General features: G+C 32.6%; 2 protein-coding genes across 2 annotated transcripts; both read left to right on the top strand.

The window, feature by feature from the left end:
* Positions 1-399: 399 nt before the first annotated feature.
* Positions 400-13,984, top strand: LOC129315533 (SCY1-like protein 2 A). The gene is made up of 14 exons (XM_054959298.1): positions 400-1,083; positions 3,528-3,632; positions 4,985-5,095; positions 5,917-6,099; positions 6,946-7,072; positions 8,437-8,498; positions 8,631-8,717; positions 9,120-9,206; positions 10,155-10,268; positions 10,438-10,566; positions 10,873-10,935; positions 11,997-12,158; positions 12,265-12,383; positions 12,519-13,984. The coding sequence occupies exons 1-14, from the start codon at positions 592-594 to the stop codon at positions 13,465-13,467; spliced, it is 2,790 nt and encodes a 929-aa protein (XP_054815273.1). The 5' UTR covers positions 400-591; the 3' UTR covers positions 13,468-13,984.
* LOC129315534 (mannan endo-1,4-beta-mannosidase 5-like) lies at positions 13,558-23,985 on the top strand. The gene is made up of 6 exons (XM_054959299.1): positions 13,558-13,642; positions 20,973-21,214; positions 21,961-22,155; positions 22,347-22,469; positions 22,855-23,057; positions 23,581-23,985. The coding sequence occupies exons 1-6, from the start codon at positions 13,624-13,626 to the stop codon at positions 23,957-23,959; spliced, it is 1,161 nt and encodes a 386-aa protein (XP_054815274.1). The 5' UTR covers positions 13,558-13,623; the 3' UTR covers positions 23,960-23,985.

Genomic DNA, 23,985 nt, shown 5'->3' with positions numbered 1-23,985 from the left:
TAGATTTTAGGAAAAACTTACATATCAATAAAATATTTATTTTTATAAATATATACATTATTTTTATTTTAATCATAATTATTGATGTATTCATAAAATGAGAAATAAATATATATAATGATATAAGTTAATAAATATAAATGATAAAATAGAATTTTTTTTACAATGGCTTATATTTTAAATAAAAATTAGTTAAAAATATTTATATTTCGAATCAGAATGTAATTATATTCCTGACAAATAATTTTTAAGTTTTTATATTCCTGACAAATAGCGTTTAAGTTTTTAAATAATATATTTTGACAATTGCTTCGTTCTAAAGTTTGTATTCTGGCAAATAAAAAAATAAAACGTTAAATGTGCAAATTAATTAGGAAGCTGCCATAGAGACAGTACAGCCAATGACCGAAGCTACCTGCACTAATAGACCTGAAACACGGAGAAGGAGAAAGAGAAAGCGAGGACAGAGAGAGAAAGCGAGAGAGAGATGTTATACTCTGTCTGATCTCACAAATCCAAATCGTCGGTCTTCTCCTTCTCCTTCCCCTTCTTCTTCTTCAGAATCCGTAATTCTTTAGTCAATTCTCAAATATGTCTCTGAACATGAAAACCCTAACGCAAGCCTTGGCGAAAACCGCGGCGGTCATCGAGAAGAAGGTTCAGACCACCGTGCAAGAGGTCACCGGACCCAAGGCTCTCCAGGACTACGACCTGCTTGATCAGATCGCATCCGCCGGGCCTGGTCTCGCATGGAGGCTTTACTCGGCGAGGCCTAAGGAGCCATCGCGGCAGCAACAGTATCCCCTTGTTTGTGTTTGGGTACTGGACAAACGGGTACTGTCCGAAGCGAGAATGCGTGCTGGGCTGACCAAGGCAGCTGAAGATTCGTTTTTGGATTTGATTCGGGCCGATGCGGGTAAACTTGTGCGATTGAGGCATCCGGGGGTGGTGCATGTGGTACAAGCGTTGGACGAGAGCAAGAATGCGATGGCAATGGTGACTGAACCTTTGTTTGCGTCGGTGGCTAATACTCTTGGGAATTTGGAGAATGTGACCAATGTTCCTAAGGAGCTCAGGGGAATGGTAGGTAGCAGTAACTCAGTTGAATTTTCTATTTTAGTGAATGAACGTTTGAACTTTTGGTTGTTTTGTGTGATCTAGTGACTGAATGTTGGGATTGCAATATGTTGGTTCATGATATGGTGTTTTATATTTTATGTTTGCAAAACGCTATACCGTTGAATGCTCGCCAAATCGAACATTTGGTTTTAAGATAGGCTGAATTATTCTACCGTCCTGGTGCTCATCGTCTGTCATCTTATGCTCGAATTCCATAGTGTTTCTACTCGCTAGGTCGAAATAACATGTTTGGTTTTGCAACTAAACGTAGTGCTACTCTTATTGACTGGCTTTTGGTTTTGAATTTGAATTTTGTGCCATGATTTCATATTTTCATGTTGTTTAATTGTTTTAATGTTTCAATTAGTGTGTGGTTTGTAGTAGTTGGTCAATAGGGGGCAAATTATGGAGTCCTTTTTCTTCAAGTTGTTTCTTTCGTCCTTTTCAAAACCAGCAGAAAATTACAATGATGCCCATCAAACTAGTTTGATTCCCTTATTTTAAATTTATGCATAGGATTATCAATCCTTGGTGCAAAATTGGATTGGCCTGCATCTGAGATTATTTTAGAGCCTTTACTTGTTTGACCTAGTTTTAAATGTTCTGACTAGGCATATTCAAGTGAAATTTTGAATTATATGGTTTTTGTAGATGATATAATTCTTATTGTAAAATCAAAGGAAGAGATTAACCCTAATTTTGAGTTATGGAGAAGGACCTTGGAGTGAAAGGATTTTCGCCTAAGTAGGAGTAAGTTGAAATATATGCATTAAAATTTTGATAAGAGATTAGTTAATAGTAATTTGAAATTGAGATTAGGATGTTAGATCGTACCACAAGTGGAAACATTTACATATTTGGGAGCAATTATTCAAAATGATGGGGATATTGTACATAGGATGGAAAGTAGGTGGTTCAAATGGAGAATGACTACAGGAGTTATTTGTTATCAAAATGTACTTAAAAAGCTTAAAGGGGAGTTTATCTAATTGCTATAAGACCATTCATGTTATATGATAGTGAATGTTGGGATTTAAAAGGAGAACAAGAGTATAAAGTTGGAGTAGCAGAGATGAGGATGTTGAGATGGATGTATAGGCATGCATGAAAAGAAAAAATTGGTAATGAACATATATAAGAAAAAATGAGTGTGACATTTATTGAGAAGAAGATGATAGAAAATCATTTGAGATGGGCATGCATGGAGAAGGCAATGGGAGGCACTTGTGAAAAGAGTGGAATAGGTAATCTCATCTTATGAGGAGGGGTAAATGAAAACCAAAGGAAACATTTGGGAAAGTTGTTCAATGATACATTTTGGTTAACAATATATCTAAAGGCTTGGTTGTTGATAGAGTAGAATGGCATTATGCAATCTTTGTAGTTGATTCCGCCAAGTGGAATAAGGCTTGTTGTTGTTGTTGAGTACCTCTTGCTAAATGAAAGATTTGACTTTGGAAGAAGTTTTTTTGTTTCCACATGTGCTTCACAAGTAGGATTCTAGCTCATCACTATTTAGCCGGCCTATTGCATTACTAGATAGCTTAACTTACACTACTTGTATTGGTGTGATTTAAGGATTGGGCAGAGTTATTTGATTGGTGACTAAAATTTTGGCGTTTTGTCCAAAAGATGGACCTGCATATTCAATCCATGCGTCAGAGTCTTGTAGTGTGTTATAGAATTACAGTATAAAGGAAAGATTATGCATATGCGCTTGCACATGTTTTCTTTTCCTTTTTACATTACTTGTCAAAATATACTAAATATCATATGTAAATTAAACTAAAAAGATGCAGTTTTTAATTGAAAAATTCAATTTTCTTAAATTTTCTTGTTCTTTAGTTATGTCCTTACCAAAAAGTAAGGCACTTAGAAGCTAGAACAATTGATTAAAATGGCTTTCATTCTTGCTTAATTTAGTTGTGGACTTTCATTTTGATCATGAACTTAAAGTGCAGTCTTTTATGGGTGCCTATGTACTGATTACATGCTGATGTTTCTCATGCATTTGGTTCTGTTAGGTGCATGCTTGTATGTTTCTTTCTTTGTGGTCCCCACTTATTTTGCTTCCACTCTGTCTGAACACACATTTGTGTTTGCTTATGAAATTTGTTAAAAAATCTGCTATCATGGAGAAATATCATATTTTAGGTTCCTATTATTATTAATATTAAAGACCATTTCAACCCAAAAGCCTGTTAGGCTGCAAAAGTGGTTAAAGCATGAACTCTGTATACCTTGTACCTTATTAATGTCCTTAACTTCTATTTTAACGTTGAGATGGGTATATCTTAAAATATCTAACGCATTCATTTATTGTTTTCTGCACTTACAATTAAAATTACTACATTCACAATTGCAATTTTATGGGGATCTCTTTGCTACTAAAAAGGATTTATTTGCAGGAAATGGGACTGTTGGAAGTGAAGCATGGCTTACTTCAGCTAGCAGAATCGCTGGACTTTCTGCACAACCATGCTCATCTTATTCATCGAGCGATATCACCTGAGGTGACAGCTTTTTCTCTATTCATGAATCTTTTTCATTAGTTTGGTATAGGTTGGTTTGCTGGTAATTTTTGTCATGTTCCAAAGAAATAGTCCAGCCAGTGGCCTCGAACGAGAAGTGATATATTGCAATGGAATATTTTAGAGTTTTCCTTTTACATTTGATGTGCATGATTTCTGTTTTAGCAGTTGCCGCTTATTCATGGGTTAGCATGATCAAATCAGCGTAGTTACTTTTTTTCATCAAGATTATGATGTCATTATGAGAATCTATATGTTGAAGAGATTGATGCTTTTAAAATTTCTTTTCATCTAAATTTATTGCTCATTGATTCTTCATTCCTCTCTCTTGGTGAAATTATTCATTAAAATATGGAATCATATCTTTGATTTTTTTTTGAACATGAAAAACAATTTTTTTTAAGTCTTTGACATATGGATTATATTTATTTTAAAACATAAGGACAAATCCAGATTGGTTGGCTCGCCATGCTTCTCATGATAGTTTAGATACTAGGATTTTTTATGACCCACCCCATGGTTGCAGATCCCTTATGTGGCCTATTGTGACTTGATTGTAATCACTTTGCATGATTTTCTTTTTTTGGTGGATTTTTCAAAGTAGTCACAGGAAAAAAGAGTTGAGTAAAGCAAGATGCTAAAATAGGAAAGAATTCTAAAAATATGCCATATAAACTAAAATAAAAATCAGTGTAAGCTGTAGCAACGTAAACTATTTTAGTAATATCGCTTTCAAACATAATAACTGTTAAGTCATAACTTTTGTTATTTTTTAAATGGACTTATAAAATAATCAAGTCATTTATCAGATATAAAGTTAAGCAGTTAATGTTACAACCTAAAAGACAGCAATGCTAGCCATGGTAAATGTAGGTAAATTGCAGTCACGTCCAATAATATTGATATGAGAAATTGAAAAGGTCTTAGAGCCCTGTTAGTATAGTCATCTGGACCATCAGTTTCGGATCCCTGATGGTCAAAGAGGTTGTTGAATCTTGATTTAGAGGTTCCAGTCAGTGAGGGATCTTCTTCTCGAGCACTCTCACTCTCTCGATCTCTCTATCTATCTATCCATTTGTAATATGTGTGGTCTCTTGTGTCATTTTTTGTTTGTTCACAAAATGTTAGTAAACTAAATAATATTTTGTAATATGGGTGTTTTAGCCTTCAGAGGTTTTGCGCCTCAAGCATGCCTTTCTCATTTGACTACTTGGTGACCTTGGCATCATTGCTTAAGTGACATGTATTCTAGTGTGAATACTTGATCTTTTGTGTTCTATCACAAAATACTGGATGAGATTATTAAATGCAAATTTCATTATATTTTTCCACAGAATATTCTTATCACCTCAAGTGGAGCTTGGAAACTTGGCGGATTTGGTTTTGCTGTTTCAGCAGCTCAGGCCTCCGGTGACTCGACTAATCTGCAAGCTTTTCATTATGCTGTGCGTGAAACATTTTATATAATTATGGTTTATCACTTTTTTGTCCGCTTCTTTATTGCACAAGATACCCTGTAATTTTATTGTTGATCATGGGATAAACCGTTTGGCTTCAATAGTTTTTTGTTCCATGGATTGTTGGTATCATTATTATGGTCACTCTAGAGAACTTGGATAAGATCTAAGTTTGTATAATATAATTCGCCAGTGAGATTTATTGGAGCAATTCACGTTGTTCATTTCATCATCTTCATCTTATTTTCTTTTATTCATCCACCTCTTTTTTATGATTGATTATAAATGATTAGTACTGCATGTTATTGATTGTAAATGGCTGGGGAGATTATGCTGTAATTATTAGTCATCAATATGTTGTCTTTCTATTCTCATTATAAATAAGAAGCTTATGTAGATCATCACTTACTACAATTTCCATTATATTCATTCTTTCTCATTTCTCTCTTGTTCTTTCTCTTCATAGGGCTCTATAAATAGCCTTAAGGTTATTTCTTTTAGACCTCATTAGTGAAATGCTATCTAGAGTTTTTTGCTGCCAGCATTCTCTCCCACTCTCTTTTCTTGCTCTATCTCTCGTTCTCCTTCTTTCCCCTTCTTGCTTTCCCTAGTCTCCCTTTGCTCCCCACCAACTCTTGGCATTTTGTACCTGTTAAGCATGACCATTCTTTTCAGGAATTGTTGAGTCAGCTTTGTTGTGACAATTATGATTTTTTTTTTGATAATTTCTATCATCTTCACCAATAATTCTGTTTAATCTTGCTCTTATCATTTGAAACAGTATCTTATTTCATTTGATTGCTGCACAGGAATATGATGTTGAGGATTCTATTCTTCCACTTCAACCGTCACTTAATTATACTGCTCCTGAGCTGGTGAAGAGCACTGTTTCTTCAGCTGGGTGGGCTTCTGATATTTTCAGTTTTGGTTGCGTTGCTTACCATTTAATTGCTCGCAAGCCTTTGTTTGACTGCCACAACAATGTGAAGATGGTATATATGAATCCATGGTCTACCCATTTCATAGACTTGAGCTTATATTTAGCTTTGTGCTGTCCTAAAAGTTTTCTAAAACTAAAGTCTTGTATAGTTAATGAAGGAATAATTGTGCTATTGTGCTAGTGCATGCTAGTGGTACTTAGTTGGATTTGTACTTCATTGGCATCCAAGCATGTTGTGTAACCTTTGTTTTTGGTAAAGGTAGCTATTTAGGAGAGAGAGCCACTTTAATTACCCTACTGTTCAGCCATGTCTCAACTTGGGACTTAAGCATCCCTTACCCTTGGTCCCCTATCAATTGATTGCCCGAAGCGTAAAGTCGATCTCTTGGTGGTTACATTGATCAGAAGTCCAAATTTAGAGATAATTAATGCTTTTATTTATGTTCATCCTCGATTATTACCAGCCCATTCTGAAATCTGAAACATTTTTGTGAGGTCAAATCTGTTGTTTGGACAGTAGTATTAAAAGGATTAAGTATCATTGACATGTCACAGCTCTGATCTTAGATAACGATTTCCCTTAAAATGTTATATGTGTAAGGATATTTTTGAAGCGATTGCTGACTTCACTAAACATGCAATTATTCTTGTTTTATCAAAAGAAAAATAATAAATAGAAAGAAAGAAAAAATGCTGACTGCACTAAACATGAAATTCGAGGACACCATGTAAAATGAATTGGCTATAGTATCAAATATTGCATACAATTACATATTCGTTTAGATTACTATCAAAATGCCATGATAGATTCAAATTTTTCCCATTGACGAAAATAACATTTCTGTTTTTTCTTAACCATCTGTAAGTAATGAGAAATTCTGGAATTTTACTTCTGCAGTACATGAATACCTTGACTTACTTATCCAGCGACACATTCTCATCTATTCCACCGGAGTTGGTTCCTGATTTGCAGAGGATGCTATCTTCAAATGAGTCTTCAAGACCAACTGCAATGGATTTTACAGGTAAAGGTAGCTTCTTGTTGGATGTTGAAATTTCATTCTATACCCATTCGTTGATTGATAATTGATAAACTAAAATGGTATCAAATCATAACTGAAAACAGAAAGTGAAGATTGCTTATGAGATTCGTTGGTTGCCTACTTTGTTAAATAGTCTGATTAAAAATGTCTTGGAAGGTGATGAAAACTTGGAATGTATTAATAGATATTGGGAAAAGAGTTTGAAGAGAAAAACAGATTACAAAACCACTCCCCTCTGTTACAGCTGAGATTACGCACTGAAAATGGGAAGGAAAAATGAAGAGAATTCAAAACAAGACTCCTCCCTTCAAAGAGTCTGGACCCTGTCCCTAGCAACACAAAGGGCCAAAACCTCACATAACCTGTCTACCACTGCTACTGATCCCTCAAGCCTCTTCCCTGCCCCCCACATTCTATCGCTTTAAGAAAACAAACAAAAGTTAGTCGCCTTTGCCTGGGTCTATTTTCTGCCTTCAGTGCCGCTTCTGAAGTGGTTCCTGTAGCCATTTCCCTCCAGCTGGTCCCTTTACATTTCTGCTAGTATAAACTTGACCCACTTTAGCACTGGGCTCACCTGACTCGGTTATTCTAGAATAGTGAGCTACCAATCTACATTGTTTGACTGAAGGCTCCTGTGGAAAGCAGGCATATAGGTCCTAATCTTAATATCAACTAAAAGGAAATGATGGAAGATATTAAACTAAAGAACATTGTGGTTTAGTTTTGTTCACACCTCTTTTTCTTCAAGAAGCTGGTTAAAACATTGGCTTGACCGAAAATCAATCCTGGCTAGATTCATAAGCTAACATTCTTGAGATGAGTGATGGTCTACCTAACAATTGCAGCTGCGGCATTCATATCGAATTGTTCAAAAAGTTCACAAGATCAATTCCCTATGGATAAAACTCTTCAAATTTCAATTGATTGGAAGCTTTTTGGTACCTAAACAGGCTATTCAAAATTCCATTGTAGCTTTAGTTTGATTTTCTAAAACCTGGGATGTCACATGATAATCGTAAAATACCAGAAGAGTTCATTGGGTTTTGAAGTTCTACCAACAACTAGTAAGAATCCAATTACTATGTATGCGAGGCTCAAGTTAATAATTAACCATTTAGAATTGAACAATATGGTGTCTCTGTTTTCTGGAGGCAACATATGGTCCATAAGCATGATGTAGGGAGTTCTGAGTAAACAGAATATTAAATGATGATCAACTATGTAATTGAATCCAGAAAATTAGAATAAATCTATATTATCTGCTTTGTCTCAATTGCTGAATTTCTTATCTTATAATAATGGTTCTAAAAATTTTATGGCAATGTACTTGTCCTTCATTTTTGCAGGTTCCCCTTTTTTTCGGAATGACACTAGGTTGCGTGCTCTGCGCTTCCTTGACCACATGCTTGTAAGAATTTGCAGCTTCACTTGTTAGCAGTTGCTTGTGTGACCGTACAACTAGAAGCGCAATTTGACTGAGACAAACAAAAAGCATTTCAAAAATTCAAGTTCTTGATGATGTGTCTTTCTGTTCTTGCAGGAAAGAGATAACATGCAGAAATCAGAATTCTTAAAAGCTTTGTCAGATATGTGGAAAGATTTTGACAGCCGTGTGTTGCGGTACAAGGTTTGCTCTAAGGCTATGTTCATTTATATGCTTATACAAATCAATTTATCAGCTTTTTGTTCCACTACATAATTAAATTAACTTGCTCTATCAATTACCTAGTCTTCAAGGATGGGAATTCAAATAAAGCATGTCTAATCACTTTTTATGATCATGGATTTTATATTGAGTGGAAAAATAAGGTTATGCTATCTTTTGTGCATGTCAAAATAATTTTTCATATTAAATTACTCTTATTTTTCATTCCTTTTCTTTTGCATTATCGCAGAGTTGGTTCTCTTGTTCCTATTTAATATTATGTGTCTTGCTGATGTTGCTTGTATACTTTGAAATCTAATGAATTTGGGATTATTCTTTATTTTCCATGTTGTACATAATTTACAGACATAACTTGTCTTTCAGGTCCTTCCACCGCTCTGTGCTGAACTTAGGAATGTTGTAATGCAACCAATGATTCTTCCTATGGTTCTTACCATTGCAGAGTCTCAGGTGCTGATAACTCTTCCTCCCGTTCTTTCATATCCACGCCTCCTTCACTATGATCGAATTCCTAAAATGCTTGTTATCTCCTCTTTTTGCATTGAAACCTCTGCATGCTGTTTGATTTAATGAGGTTAGCTAGAGAGAGATCATTTATCCTGATAATTTCTTTGTTGCCTTCATATTAGAATGTCTTTTTTCATTTAAATTTTTATGATGAGATTGGCATCAACATTTGATGCAAGTTTGGTCTTTTTATTTTCTAAGAAAAAATGGTGTTGTATGAGTTATTGATTCAGTTCCAATGACATGTGGTCTTTATATTTGCTAAGAAGAAATGGTGTTGTCTGACTTATAGATTCTGTTCAAATGGCAACTGGCCCTCTTCCTTTAACCCTTTAATCTGAAAAATCTCTCATAACTTGTGACTTCGATTTTGATTTCCTTCCAAGTTTGAAACCCTTCCATCCATGCACGAATACTTTTCTGCCAGATGTGCTGTGCAAGTGGAAAACTGTCTATTACTTGGAGAACTTTATTTGTATTTTCCTTTTTATATTCACACACACACACACACACGCGCGAAATTATGTCTTTTATTTTCTGTATTAGAAGCCTTATATTTATTGTGCCTCACTTTTATATTGTTAGCCTATCTTCTGGAATCTGATCCTATCAAGATTAATGCTTCCTTGTGTTCCCCACCTCAAAAAAAAAAAAAAAAAGAAAGAAAAAAAAAAGAAAAGAAAAGATGATGATCAGTATACCTTGTTTTACTCATTATAATGCTTTAAAGAAATGAAAATTGTGGTCTCTATATAACGGATTGTCATTAAGAGTTAGTGCTATAGCCGGAATGATGAAACTTTTGTTTTGGTTTGTTTGATAATAAGAGTATGGCTAAATGCAAATTTTATTCGGGACAATAATGAATTTATTTGTTATTATGTTTTCCAGGATAAAAGTGATTTTGAGATCACAACTCTTCCAGCACTCGTTCCTGTCCTGAGTGCCGCTGCAGGTGAGACACTGTTGCTACTTGTGAAGCATGCAGAACTTTTAATAAACAAGGTAATTTAATTATTATTCAGTTCATTTATTTGATGATTAAAAATTTCTTACATCAAGGGTCAAGTTGTCTTGAAGCTTTACAATTTCTCTTTTATTGTTTGGGATTATTGTTGAAGTTATCAATGATATTTATAAACCAATAGTAATAAGGTCATTTTTCTTCATTTAGACTAGCCAGGAGCATCTAGTTTCACATGTTCTGCCTATGGTTGTTCGGGCTTTCGATGACAATGATGCTCGTGTCCAAGAAGAGGTTCTGAAGAAATCTATATCCCTTGCTAAGCAACTTGACTCCCAGGTGATGGCTATATCCTGAATGGAAGTTATAGATAATTAGAAGGATTGAGATGTTTTTGGATTTGGCAGATGTTTTAATTTCGTACTCCCAGGTGATGGCTATATCAGTTTTTGAAGATAATTGATGCTTTTTTGGTTATTTTGATTTGAATTAGACATTTTCCTATACATGGCATGAAGTTTAAGGAATGAGCTTTACTGTTCATAACTTCTAGTGTACCTTCCTATAAATTTTATTATCACATTTATGATATAATGGTATTTCAGGATCAAAGTAGTAATCATTATTATATTTTCATTCGTTCAGCTGGTCAAACAAGTGGTTTTGCCCCGTGTGCATGGCTTGGCGCTTAAAACAACAATTGCTGCGGTATGTGCTATTTTGTCCTGACTTTTATCCTTTTATAATTCTAATTTGCATTCCTCAATCTGAGTTCGTTTTGGATTCATTCCTGAGTGCTATCATAGAATGCCACATGGCAGTTATTAGCATGTCCTTTTATGTAAATTCTTAAACCTTTGTTGACTCTTTTCCTTGCTGGCCAAGCTTCTGATTATACCATTTGACATTTCAGATTTTGAGACTTGAGACACAGCGTAATGTAATATCTATTGCTAAGAATTGCACTTTATTTTGGATTGGAAAATGTCGTTTCCCTTTGAACCTTCTCATTGGAGTTGAAGTGAGCCCTAAAAAATTGAAGGAAAACTGGCATTGACGTTGTGCTCTCATGGACTAAGCATTCAGAGCAGTTGAATCCATGCCATTTATAAAGTGACCCAAGTACTTTTACCATCTTAATTGTTTAGGCTACTTAGTTCTTACATACTTAGTAAGCAGTTTGTATCATCAAAATGATCCATGCTGATGAACATTTTGATTCTTATTTATTTAGGTTTTTTAATATGCTGAAACTTGCAGTTTGGTTCTGCATCTGTACAAAACAGATGTTGCGTTAATCCTTAGTCTCACTGCAAGATTCACTGAACTTTATGGTTTTCAAGTTTTTATGTTATCTGCTTACTGATTTGAACGTTTATGGTGATCTTTGTATAATACTTCCCCCCGGCTTTATCTTCCTCAACTCGAATCTCTCAGAATGTAATTTATTTATGTAAACTTGGATGTTTGTTTTTTCTATGGTCTGTTGTACATTCATGTCAAAGAATTACATTTGAATCCTCATGTTTGTATTAAGTTGCCCTCCTCTTTTTTATTTTTTTGGCATATAATATCTAAGACCTTCAGAATTCTCCCTGCCTTGGCCAACAACCCCCTCCGAAAAAAAAAACAAAAAAGAAAAGAGTTTGTTGAGTCAATGAGCCCCTACAGGCTTGCCCGTAGCTGACATTATATAGGTGTTTTGCTGGTTGTTTAACTTATGTATTCAAACCTTAAATTTATTAATGATTTATTTATGGGCTTGACAGGTTAGAGTCAATGCCTTGCTGTGCTTAGGAGACATGGTTAGCCGACTTGATAAACCTGCTGTCCTAGACGTCATGCAGACTATTCAGCGCTGTACTGCTGTTGACCATTCTCCTCCTACCCTTATGTGTACTCTTGGGGTTGCAAATGCTATTTATAAGCGGGTAATGGTTTCAATGATGAGCCTGTCAACTGAAGAAGTTTTATAATTTATTGACAGCTTTATCCAAAGATTTTAGCTAAGTTTTGTTTGATATTTTCTTGTTCCAGTATGGAGTAGAGTTTGTTGCGGAGCATGTTCTTCCATTGATTATGCCACTCCTGATAACTCAACAACTGAATGTTCAACAGTTTGCCAAATATATGCTCTTTGTCAAGGATATGCTTAGGTTTATTTTATTTTATTTTATTTATTTAAACAGACCACCTGTTTCTCAGTCTATTTGGTTCCCATTTGTTAGGGTTCATTTACAAATTAAGAGATTCTCTGAACTTCATTTCTTTAAGTTTTGCTTTTGGTACAGGATGATAGAGGAGAAGCGAGGAGTGGTCGTGACAGAATCTGGAATCCCAGAGGTTACTAAACCATTTCCTTCAGTTAATGGTCTTCACAATGAAGTCACCACTAAAACAAACAGCACTGTTGCTTCTTCCACCACCAAGAGCAGCTCTTCTTGGGATGAAGATTGGGGTAGCACTACGAAAGGAACTACCACTTCTGCCCAAAGCTCTATTGCCAAGTCAAGTCCATTGGTGCCGGGAATTCCAATGGTTCAAATAACATCCTCTCAGCATAACTCATCCTCATCTGCTGTATCTAATCAGCAGCCAACCATGTCTTGCCCCACAGTGGATTTAGAGTGGCCGCCTCATGCTTCTCCGGCTGGTAACCAATATTTTGGTGATTCTGAAAGTCATGTGAGGTCAACAGGAACATCATCTATGTCTGGTCTTGATGACATTGATCCTTTCACTAATTGGCCTCCACGTTCTAGTGGCTCATTAGGTGGATCTGGAATTTCCAGCAATGGTACTTTTGGACCGCCACTGAACAAAAACGGACCTAGTTTAATGTCAAACACTTCAAATGCTATGAATAATCAAACCAACAATAGTTGGCCTTTTAATCCCCCAAGTTCAGCAGATTCAATCGGCCGCTTGAGCCTCGGGAATTCTAGTTTGACCACTGGTAGTCTTCACAGTGGTGTAAATTCTCAGAATTCTCTTGCATTCTTAAAGCAGAGTCAGGGATTTCCGGCACCCAATGTTCCACGCACAGAGAACAAATCAACAGATCTTGGATCCATCTTTGCTTCTGATCAGAATGACCCGATTGCGCCTAAGCTTGCACCACCGCCGTCAACCTCAGTGGGTAGAGGTCGAGGAAGAGGAAGAGGGAGGGGAGCTGGTTCAAGCATCAGGTCCACTCATGCCAGGTCTGAGGAGCCGCCCCTTATGGATTTATTGGGGTAGATCACTTCTTTGACTGAATTAGTAGCGTCGGGGCAATGAATTACGGTTGAGATTGTATTGTATTTCATGTGATCGCTTCTCAATGCTGGAGCGCTTGGATTGGAACATGTTAATTCTGAAGTGAGGCGTTGCAAAAGATCATGCAAGGCAAAGGATATGGCCTCGTTCTGTAAAGGTTTGAGTTTTTCCTTTCGTTTCTTTTCTTTCCTTCTCTCTGTTTTTGGATTATAATCTATAGTGATCTAGCAACAGTTTGAATTATTTTTTCATTTTTTCCCCTTGGTAGATAATATCATTTTTGTATTATTCAGAAAAGTCCAGTTAACGTGGCCTGGGTTGAAATAATAGAGGCAGTCAATATAGTTCCACCTGCCAGAATGTAACCATAGCACGAATGTCCATATGTCTTGTGAACTGTCAAAATGAATCTGTTTTCGCAATTTTGGCATTTGGGATTCATTTTCAGCTCTCTACAATATACTCACTGTCATGTATAATACTTGACTTTGGGGATTTTTATTTGTTTAATTTTTTTTAATATCTGGAATAAAATCTCGTGGCAAGGATTTGATGTTGAATTCTGTGAAGTTTGGAAAGAAAATAACCAGGCTAGGTTGATGAGACATGGGAGAGGGGGGCTATTTATTTGGAGAAATTCTTGCATGGACCCCGTATACCACATTATTTGTATGCTGTCCGATGAAAAAAATGTCATGTTAGATGATTGTAAATAGAAATTGATTCCATCATTGATGATGGCTGAGGGAGAAGGTTAAAAAAATTAAAGAGATATTCTATTCTGAAAGTGAAGTAATTAAAAATAATGACATATATAAGATTTTTTTGTTGAATTGGTGTAATTTTATTGGATAGAGTATGGATAAGATTACATTCTGGTTTCATGCAAGAATTTCTCATTTGTTTGACCCTTACTTTTAGATGTATTTTTATGATAAAGTAAGGATCGATTTCCCCATATTAAAAATATCCTAATTTTCACTGTAAAATGTTTATAGAATATTTGCAGATGTTGTTTCTCTACAGATCAGCTAGAGTATTCTTTAGGTTGAGTTTCTAGGTGTTGGTATTCTGTAAGAAGAATTAGGTTTTGGTAGCATTTGACTTTTTTTTTTTTTTGGTTGGGGGGAGGGGAGAGGAGTTGTCATGCAGGAAATCTCAATTCAGCAATAATCGGGGAATCTGCATTCATCATTTCTCATATATATATATATATATATATGTAATTAGTTCAAATTAGTTAATTTCAGTTTTGATTGAATATAGTATTAGCATGAGTTATTCGTTCAATTAGGGCGAATCAAATTTTCCCCTTATAAAACTATGGTCTAATAAACAAAAATAGATTATATTTGATTCGAAACGGAAAATATCTCAGCTTTTATAACATGACAAAACACATTATTGTGGTGCTTTGTTTTTGTTGATAGAAGAGATGTGATTTTTTAAGAAGAGAGGTTAGGTGACTTAGTTTCCAAGAATTTTTTAAAGGGTGCTTATAGATTGGTAATTAATTAGTCTTTCAGAAGCGTGGTAAGATTTGAACTCATGCCAAGGGATACGGGTTAACTCCCGCCAATGACCTTTTTTTTTTTTTTGGGTCTCTGGTAAAAAATCAATAACAACATTAAGAAATAAGGGTTTACGATATATATGAGTAGTAAATATAGGATATGGGGGCACAAAGAGGAGAAACATCAAAATTCAATCGTGACTATTAGGGTAGTTTGTGGATGGCTTGTACTAAAGGCTGGAGCAAGTAATATTCTCGTGATATCCTTTGAGAAAGCTTCTCGTACAAAGATTGGAGGAAGATACAAACTATTGAGAAAGGGGTTATTATGGAGATAAGTAGTCTTGATTTATGTTAAACAATGGGATTAGTGTTTGTTGGCTCTATAAGGGAGATATATGTGTGTATATATATATATATATAGTATTTGTATAGGTAGATTTGAATTTGAATCTCAAAGTGAAAATAAATTATTAGGAATAATGAGTTTATCTTTATTTTTTAATTGATAAGATATGATGATAAAATATAAGAGAAGAAAATTGAAGAGGTTGATCATTGTGGCTTGGAGGGAAATTGTAAAAAAATTTTAATAAAATATGGATTTAAATTTGAATCAAGTCTAAATTCATAATTTAAATTCATATACTTTTATATATTTAAATTATAGATTTTGATTTCAATTGATGAGAGATGGTAATAAAATATAAGAGGAGAAAATTGAGAGGTTGATAATGGCTTGGAGGGAATTTAAAATTAAAAAAAAATTATAAGAAAATATGGATTTAAATTTGAATCAAGTGCAAATTCATAATTTAATTTCATAAACTTTTATGTATTCAAATTATAGAATTTGATTCAAGTTTAAATTATCATGTATTCAAATACATATAACCCAATAAAATTAGTGTTTTAATTTTATGGGTGCATTATGTACTAAAATCAATGTATCAATTTTATAATTTCGTTGTGATTTAAATGTTATAATATACTTTTCCTTGAAGTAATCTCATACTAATAGTTGCGATCATTCTTTTTTCTCTCTTTATTTTGTCAGGGATTATATTTTAATAGATGAGTAGCTTTATATATTTAATATATTTTTATTTAATTACATTAAGATAAATAAATTTTAATATATTAATAATTTTAGTAACAATAGATTATTATATAATAAATACTTTATAAAAAGATGAAATAAACACTTTAAGTTTATAAGATTAAGTATACAAGTTTTTTTCTATATTAATCCTAAAGTAATTACATATTGAGAAAATTAATTATTATTATTATTATTATTTTTGGTAAATGAAGATTAAACTAATTTTATAGCTCGAAAATCTATCTAGTGTTTAAGATTGGGCTTGGTGGCTTTGGGGATGGTTTAATCGGGAATAAGAGGATTGTCGTCATTGTGAAATTACTGGTATATTTCCTCTCCTTCCAAGAGAAGAAAAGTTTTTCGTTCCTATTATTTTTTTTCCTTTTTTTTTTTACTTTTCTAAGATAAATTGTGAAATGAAAAAAAAAAAAGTTATAATATTGAGGAAGTTAAAGTTTGTTCGTTGGTGAGATCATATGACGGAATTAGAAGATATAGCATATAATATTGTAAATTGTTAAACATGTTGGAATCAAGTTTTTATATTATGACATATTCATATTCTTTGCTTGTGACTTAGAATCTGGATCTTCTCCTTATCCCTTTTTTATTTTTTTTTTCTCTCCTCTTTTTCCCCTTGTCTCATTCCTAATCTTGGATTAAAAATTTAACAGCTAACTAATGTCCTGATACATGGGCGAGATATCATATAATTAGATTAGCATACGTATGTCTTCAAAGTTATTTTCTTGTAGGATAAACTATATTGTAGAGCATCATTGTTGTTACATATTATATGTATTTGAAATCAAAAACGTTAATGTGTTATTTAGTATTTTTTTTTAATTAAGCGCGGTCTTTAGTTGAATTGCATTAATTTGCAACCAATTGAACAAATGATAAATGTGAGTAGCATAATTGTAATTAATTTTGTGTAAGGTATAACACAAAAAAAAAAAATCCATTTTCAATATTTTCAAATATCTCTTGAAATACAAAATTAGTTGTTCTTGAAGATGCCTTAATACTTTTGTCATAGATTAGTATTTTTTAGGCCTTTTGTGTGCAAATTTATTTGGCTCTGACCAAACTGATTACATGTGTTTATGAAATTATAATGGTTAATGTCTTATTTCATTAGTAAAGTATCAAGTGTGTTATTCAATATTGTTTTGAACTATACTTAATAAAATGTTAGAAGAGCATAAAAACAAAAAATATTAATGTTATTTTATAATTTAATGTTCTGAAAAAAAATTCTTCCCCAAGCCAAAAATATTTGTGCTTAGTAAATAAATTAAAAAAAAAACCAAAACAGAACGGTGCGCATAAGGGACAGCCCCCACCACAACTCAAACGGCAACCACAAATGGTGTGAAAAAAAGGCGCTTGGTCTACCTTTCGCGTTGTGGCGGCGCCATCGAGAAATTAGAGAGAATTGATATTTAATTTTTTTTTATAAAACTATTATAATAAAATACAAATAAATAAAAGGCTAAAATATATATTTAGTTCTTTAATTTAACACAACATTTTGTTTTTGTCCCTTAACATTATAAAGTATTCTTTTAATCATTTAACTTTAACACTGTTAGTTTTATCTCAGTAAATTTTTACGTTGAACTTTTAATATTGATAAAACATTTTTAAATGTTGGCATATTAAGTTTAATTTTTTTAAAATAATAATAATTGATATAAAAAATAATCATTTAAAATTAACAATGTTAAGGTTAAAGAATTACAAATACAAGTTATGAATGGCCATTGTCCAGTTGTAAATACCTTTAGTTAAGTTGTAAATGTGCATGATTTGAGACTTGAGAATATTTTATAAATTTTATGAAACTTTTTAGTATTTACTTATGTGGGACTTGGATGTAAAGTTTCCTTTAAATCTCCTAATATTCAAAGGTGAAGATGTGATGAAGTCAAGAAAAAAAAAACAGAAAAAAAAAATAAGGTCAGAGGACAAGGAGGTAGGAAAAGAGAAAGATCATAAGAAACATAGAACTTGTTTGGCAATCTGTGTTGGAAACAATTTTATATCTTCCAAAAATAAAATAAAAAAGAGAAAGATCATGAGAAACATAACTTCTCAGATATGACCTTTTGGGATTTCTTCTGTCTTTAACCCCATAGATCTCATGAAGCTTGGTATGTTCTGTTATAAATTCTTAAGAGTCATCCAATGAAATTGCAACGAAACAAAGAATTAGCTATATGGTGACATAGACAAATCAAGAAATAGTCTCCAAGGATTTCTCATCTTACAAGTTTTTCTCTTTATGTGATGTTAACAGTTGAAGAAATATAAATCAAAAATCATATATTCGTGGATGGGAAGCATTGCTTATATTTCTTTCTTAAAAAAAAAAAAAATCTTTCTGAGATGGAGCTTTTTATATTTCTATTAGTTTCATAACGGCAAATATTATCATAAGTAATAAATAATATAAATATAATAAGTATTCTCTTTACAATAATAATTCAACTCAATGAACTTAGATTACAACTCATAACTATCATCAATGTCATGTATGCCCCCTTAAATTCCTGGGGCAAATTTGTCATTGTATTCTTTTTTCCAAACGTAGGGGTAAATTTGTGTTCAAAACTTATTTACCCTTAAATCCGTGGGGCTTGACAGCTATTTGATAATTTTATGAAATTTTAGGTTTTTTTAAATGCTTTCATGAGATTTTGGAATAATTTTCCAAAAATATTGGGGTTACAAATCCAAGAATCCTTTTTCGACGTGATGAATTGCCTTTTTTCACAAGCTATGTCATGCATAAAAAACAAATACAGAGGAAATCAAGATATCTGTTTTTCTTTTTTCTTTTTGTTTCATAATTGATTTTCTAGACAATCCAAACAGGCACTAACTCTAGCAATATGAGAGAATTATGGTAAATGACATCTTGAAAATCCACGGCCATTTTCATTGAGGATTTACATCTCTGGCATGTTTAGTTTATTCATATCAACTCCAAATTTACCAAAAGTTTTATATAAATAGACTTTAATTTTACGCAATGTTTTTAAAATCTAACTAGCCTGATGACGAGTTTACCAAATGCAAGTTTATGAAGACTAGAAAATATACCTTCACTGACGATATAATTTCTCTCGAGTTTCCTTTCACACAGAATCTGGGTCACACTTTCAAATTTTAGATATATCTTCACAGTAGATACACCATTTCTTTTGAGAGAGAAAGATGTTCAAATTAACTCAATCATTTGTCAAAATTCAAGTGAAGTATGAATTCAAAAATAATGATATGAATTTTAATAGTTCAGATGTTATAAGTATTCAATAACTAAACTAAATACAGTTACCAAATTCAAATCATATCAAATCACCCAATATCACACATTGATATTGGGTGGTTATTTTGTTTATTTAAAAACAAAATAACTACTTCGTCCAAATATTTTGGTAACCATCATAAAAATAAGGGAGAATCACAAGTAAGAATCTTGTAAAAACACTAATGCTAAATTAGGAACTTTAGTACTGAAATTAGTAGAATGAGTACTTAAATTTGGGAATGTCAAAGTTAAAAAAAATCTTAATTTAACATTAATATTTTTATAAGATTCTTAATTGTCATTCTCCCAAATAATTATTTAACCTAACTTGGACTTCCACTTACTTGGCCCAATCCATCAATTGTGCAATCCAACACCGAGTTGTAGTTATATTTGTGAGGAGATATTTTTATAACTACTTTTTGCACAAAATTATATGTGGAGTGTTTTACAATTTTCTTCTCAAGAGAGTTTTACACTTTTTTGTTCAAAATTTTATGAGTGATTATATTTATAATTATATTTTTCCATTAAAAAAAGATTATAGTAGTTATCAAGAAGGTATGGTGTCCTTGTATTGTCCATGCAGTGCATGCAAGTCAGTTGAAAGGGACTGCTTAGTTTATAACTAAAAATCTGATATCATATGAAGAATATAGAAACTAAAATAAAATAATGAAAAAAGACTTGCTAAAACGAGTCGCCTTGCGTTAAGATATCAAGCAATATTTGTTAAAAAAAAAAATCAAAATTTTAAAAACCGTTATATCCAACAGATTTTTTGAACCAATTTTCTAAGCCAATCAAACTAGACAGAACCAATTGAAGAACCTTGTGACGTACGTTTTCAACTAACTGCATGCACCCACATTATGTATGTATGTATGTATGTATGTATGTATGTATGTATGTATGTGCTTCTAAAAATGCTTCTCTTGCATCATCATATCTAACACCCATACCATCTTTTGAATCCTCAATGACATATTCCTCAAACGATGTCTGCTACTCTTTTTTGTCCGAACAATATTATATTATATAACGGAAAAAATATATTTTTAATCTTCTAATTAATTTTATATAAAATTTAAATTTATTTTTTTAATTTTATGAAGTATTTTTTTTTTCAGTCCTGTAACTCTAATGTCATTAGTCTCAAATAATGATTATTTTTTGTGTTAATCATTATTCATATTTTAAGAAAATTAAGCTTAATATATCAACATTTAAAAGTTCAATGTTGACATTTTTTAGTTAATGAAATTAATTTTGTCAGGGTTAAAAAACTAAAATGATACTATTTATAAAATTAAGAAATCAAGATAAAACCCTTTGTGAAGTTAATTAAAGAAATCAAAGGTACTTTCCTACCTATTATAATAACAATATCTTTGGACTCTACAAGATCATATCCAACTCATTTTGTCCCCTATAAATACCTAGCAATCACTCTCACAATTCATCATATCCAAAATTCATCCATTAATTAATATTCTTTCAAACGTACTTACTATATATCACTGATTCATTATTATTCCTTTTGAAAATGACACCAGGATTTGTGGAAACAAATGGCTCAAAGTTTGAGCTGAATGGGTCCCCATTCTTGTTCAATGGCTTCAACTCTTATTGGATGCTGAGTGTGGCTTCTGATCCAAACGAAAGATACAAAGTTTCAAATGTATTTCGTGAGGCTTCAGCTTCAGGTCTTGTTGTATGTCGTACATGGGCATTTAGTGATGGTGGATATCAAGCTCTTCAAATATCGCCTGGTGTATACAATGAGAACATCTTCAAGGTTTTATTACATTCATTATGCAAGAAATTTATGTATGTTAAAATCATTCATAAGCATATATATATATATATATATCTATATATATATATATATATATGTCTTGTCATATACTTTATAAAGTCCCTATTATAGATAAGGCATTTCTAACTACTTTATGGGAATCAATGAGAGATGGTTAGGTTATTAACTTTGTGTGAAAATAAAATGAACTTTCAATTTTACTCCTATTAAAATGAAATTTTTTTGATTAATTTGCTTCATATTTTCTTTTATAATTAATGACTTTAAGTAGGGGTAACGTTAGAAAAATGTAATTAATACCCTATCAACTGTCTTATATTAAAGACTAGAGAATTCTTCTAAAATGTGTCTTATAATAAGGATTGAAGGGAGTATATAATAAAAAATGTTATGGTTTATAATTTTTTTTTTAAAAACGATATGACTTTTAGTTCTTAAATATTTTCAATTTTTGATTTTGTTTCTGAACTTTGATTCCGCCCAATTCAATTGTTGTGGTTTATTGAGTTAAGGAATATGGGGACCTAGTTCTAAGTCAAGAAACTATATATAAGGATTAAATTGATCCAAGTTAAGAAACTATAGGGACCGGTGAGTTATTATACGAGCAAAAATTCAGGGATTGGATTGATAATTAAGGAAAAATTCAAAGACCAAAAGTTATATATATATATATATACACACATACATTTTTGCCTTTTTTCTTATTTGGATATTGGTGACAGACACTTGATTTTGTGGTTGGAGAAGCGAAAAAATATGGAGTGAAATTGATACTAAGCTTGGTCAACAATTACAATGACTATGGAGGAAGACCTCAATATGTGCAATGGGCTAGAGATGCTGGAGCTCCTGTCAACAATGATGATGATTTTTACACTAACCCTATTATTAAGGATTACTACAAAAATCATGTCAAAGTACGTACTTTAAAAATCTTCTTAATTAACTTCTACTCGTTTGTAAAATTCTGTCAATTATCAACATTTCAAAGTCAGACTTGTTTTTTTAATATATTTTGCCAGTAGTTTTGCATTCATACAATGAGAATTGTATATATAAATGTTATGCCAAATTGCTAACTATTAACTACTGATGATAATTTTATCAGAGTGTGTTAACGAGGATCAACACAATCACTGGAATAGCTTACAAGGATGAAGCAGCCATCATGGCTTGGGAATTGATGAATGAGCCACGCTGTCAAGTTGATTACTCCGGCAACACCATCACTGTGAGTTAAAATTCAAGTGTTTTGCTTAATTTTGGAAATTAAATAATTAATATATGTGTGTAACTTATTTATAGTAAGAATGACAATAAAATTCCAAAACTTGGAATTTATGAAAATTAAGTCCCCAAAAAAAATTTTCTAAAAAAATAATTTACAAATATTGATTCAAATAGTTGCAAACAAGAATCGTAATTGCAAATTGAGAGTTATATTTAAAATTTAAATGTTTGGTTTGCAGTAAGAACTTCTGAACTTATGACTATATCTGAATCAAAAATTTATTGCTGATTTTTCAGAAAAATTTGTTGAGTACCTAACTGTCATAAATTTATTGTTTTTGGACTTATTTATACACTAATAATCATCAATGTTCTTTTTTGAATAGACGTGGGTTCGGGAGATGGCTCCGTTTGTGAAATCCATTGACAGCAGTCACTTGTTGGGGGTAGGGATGGAGGGTTTCTATGGAGACTCAATTGCAGAAAGGAAACAATACAATCCTGGTTACCAAGTTGGAACTGACTTCATTACTAACAATCAAATCAATGAAATTGACTTTACCACCATTCATGCTTATCCTGATAGTTGGTAATTTAATTAAACTTGTGTTGATCCATATACACAACCACCATTAATTAGAAATCAAGTTTCTTATTTTAAAAAAGGGTTAAAGGGTAATAAGTCTAGGAGCATCTAAGACTCTAATCTCACTTTTAATGCGATGTTTCCTTCCATTTTAAAATATAGTGCATTGTTGCCCATATTAATAAAGTTAATCATGATTGTTAGTTGATTAGAAAATTATAGAAAGGGATAAAAAAAATTTTCTTGATCCTTTTTTTTTTAAAGTTCTGAGGACATTTTCTGTGATTTTGTGGCAATGAACAGTTAAATTAAAGTTCATATTTGTTACCGGTAAAAGCAATATTATACTATTTTCAAAAATTGAAGGGAAAGTAACATTGCACTAAAAATGAATTCAAGGCCTTAGACACTTTTAAACTTATAATTTAGGGGTAAATTTGCCATTTGATAACCCTTTAAAAAAAGTTGGTTTCATGTTATGAAGAATGATTGAAGGATTAATATATATGGAACCATATCTGAACAGGCTTGCAGGGCAAAGTAATGATGCACAAATGGAATTTATGCAGAGATGGATGACTAGTCATTGGGATGACTCAGCAACAATCTTGAAGAAGCCAATAGTGTTTGGTGAATTTGGCAAGTCAAGAAAGGACCCAGGATATCGTATCACTGCTAGAGACTCATTCATGAATTCTGTGTATTCAAGCATTTACAATTTGGCACAAAAGGGAGGAACTTTTGGTGGAGGCTTGGTTTGGCAACTTCTAGATGAAGGCATGGACTCATATGATGATGGCTATGGGATTGTTTTGTCTAAAGATGCTTCTACACGCAGCATTATAAGTCAGCAGTCTGATAAAATGACAGCTCTCGAGCACTCCTTGAACCTCTCCCAAGAATAACAAAAGGAATTCTCTTAAGTTACTAG

The sequence above is a fragment of the Prosopis cineraria genome, unplaced genomic scaffold (assembly GCF_029017545.1).
Source record: "Prosopis cineraria cultivar Desert tree isolate PC_DT_omini unplaced genomic scaffold, ASM2901754v1 PC7, whole genome shotgun sequence".
NCBI lineage: Eukaryota > Viridiplantae > Streptophyta > Magnoliopsida > Fabales > Fabaceae > Prosopis > Prosopis cineraria.
The sequence above is the reverse complement of the archived record's forward strand: the minus strand, read 5'-3'. Positions and strand labels throughout refer to the sequence as shown.

Bases quoted from the DNA above. Each gene is read 5' to 3' on its own strand.
- LOC129315534 (XM_054959299.1), top strand. The intron at 22,470-22,854 runs GTGAGTTAAAAT...TTTTTTGAATAG, and splicing joins ACTCCGGCAACACCATCACT to ACGTGGGTTCGGGAGATGGC. The intron at 23,058-23,580 runs GTAATTTAATTA...ATATCTGAACAG, and splicing joins CATGCTTATCCTGATAGTTG to GCTTGCAGGGCAAAGTAATG.
- LOC129315533 (XM_054959298.1), top strand. From the start codon at position 592: ATGTCTCTGAACATGAAAACCCTAACGCAAGCCTTGGCGAAAACCGCG. The intron at 3,633-4,984 runs GTGACAGCTTTT...ATTTTTCCACAG, and splicing joins ATCGAGCGATATCACCTGAG to AATATTCTTATCACCTCAAG. The intron at 7,073-8,436 runs GTAAAGGTAGCT...TCATTTTTGCAG, and splicing joins AACTGCAATGGATTTTACAG to GTTCCCCTTTTTTTCGGAAT.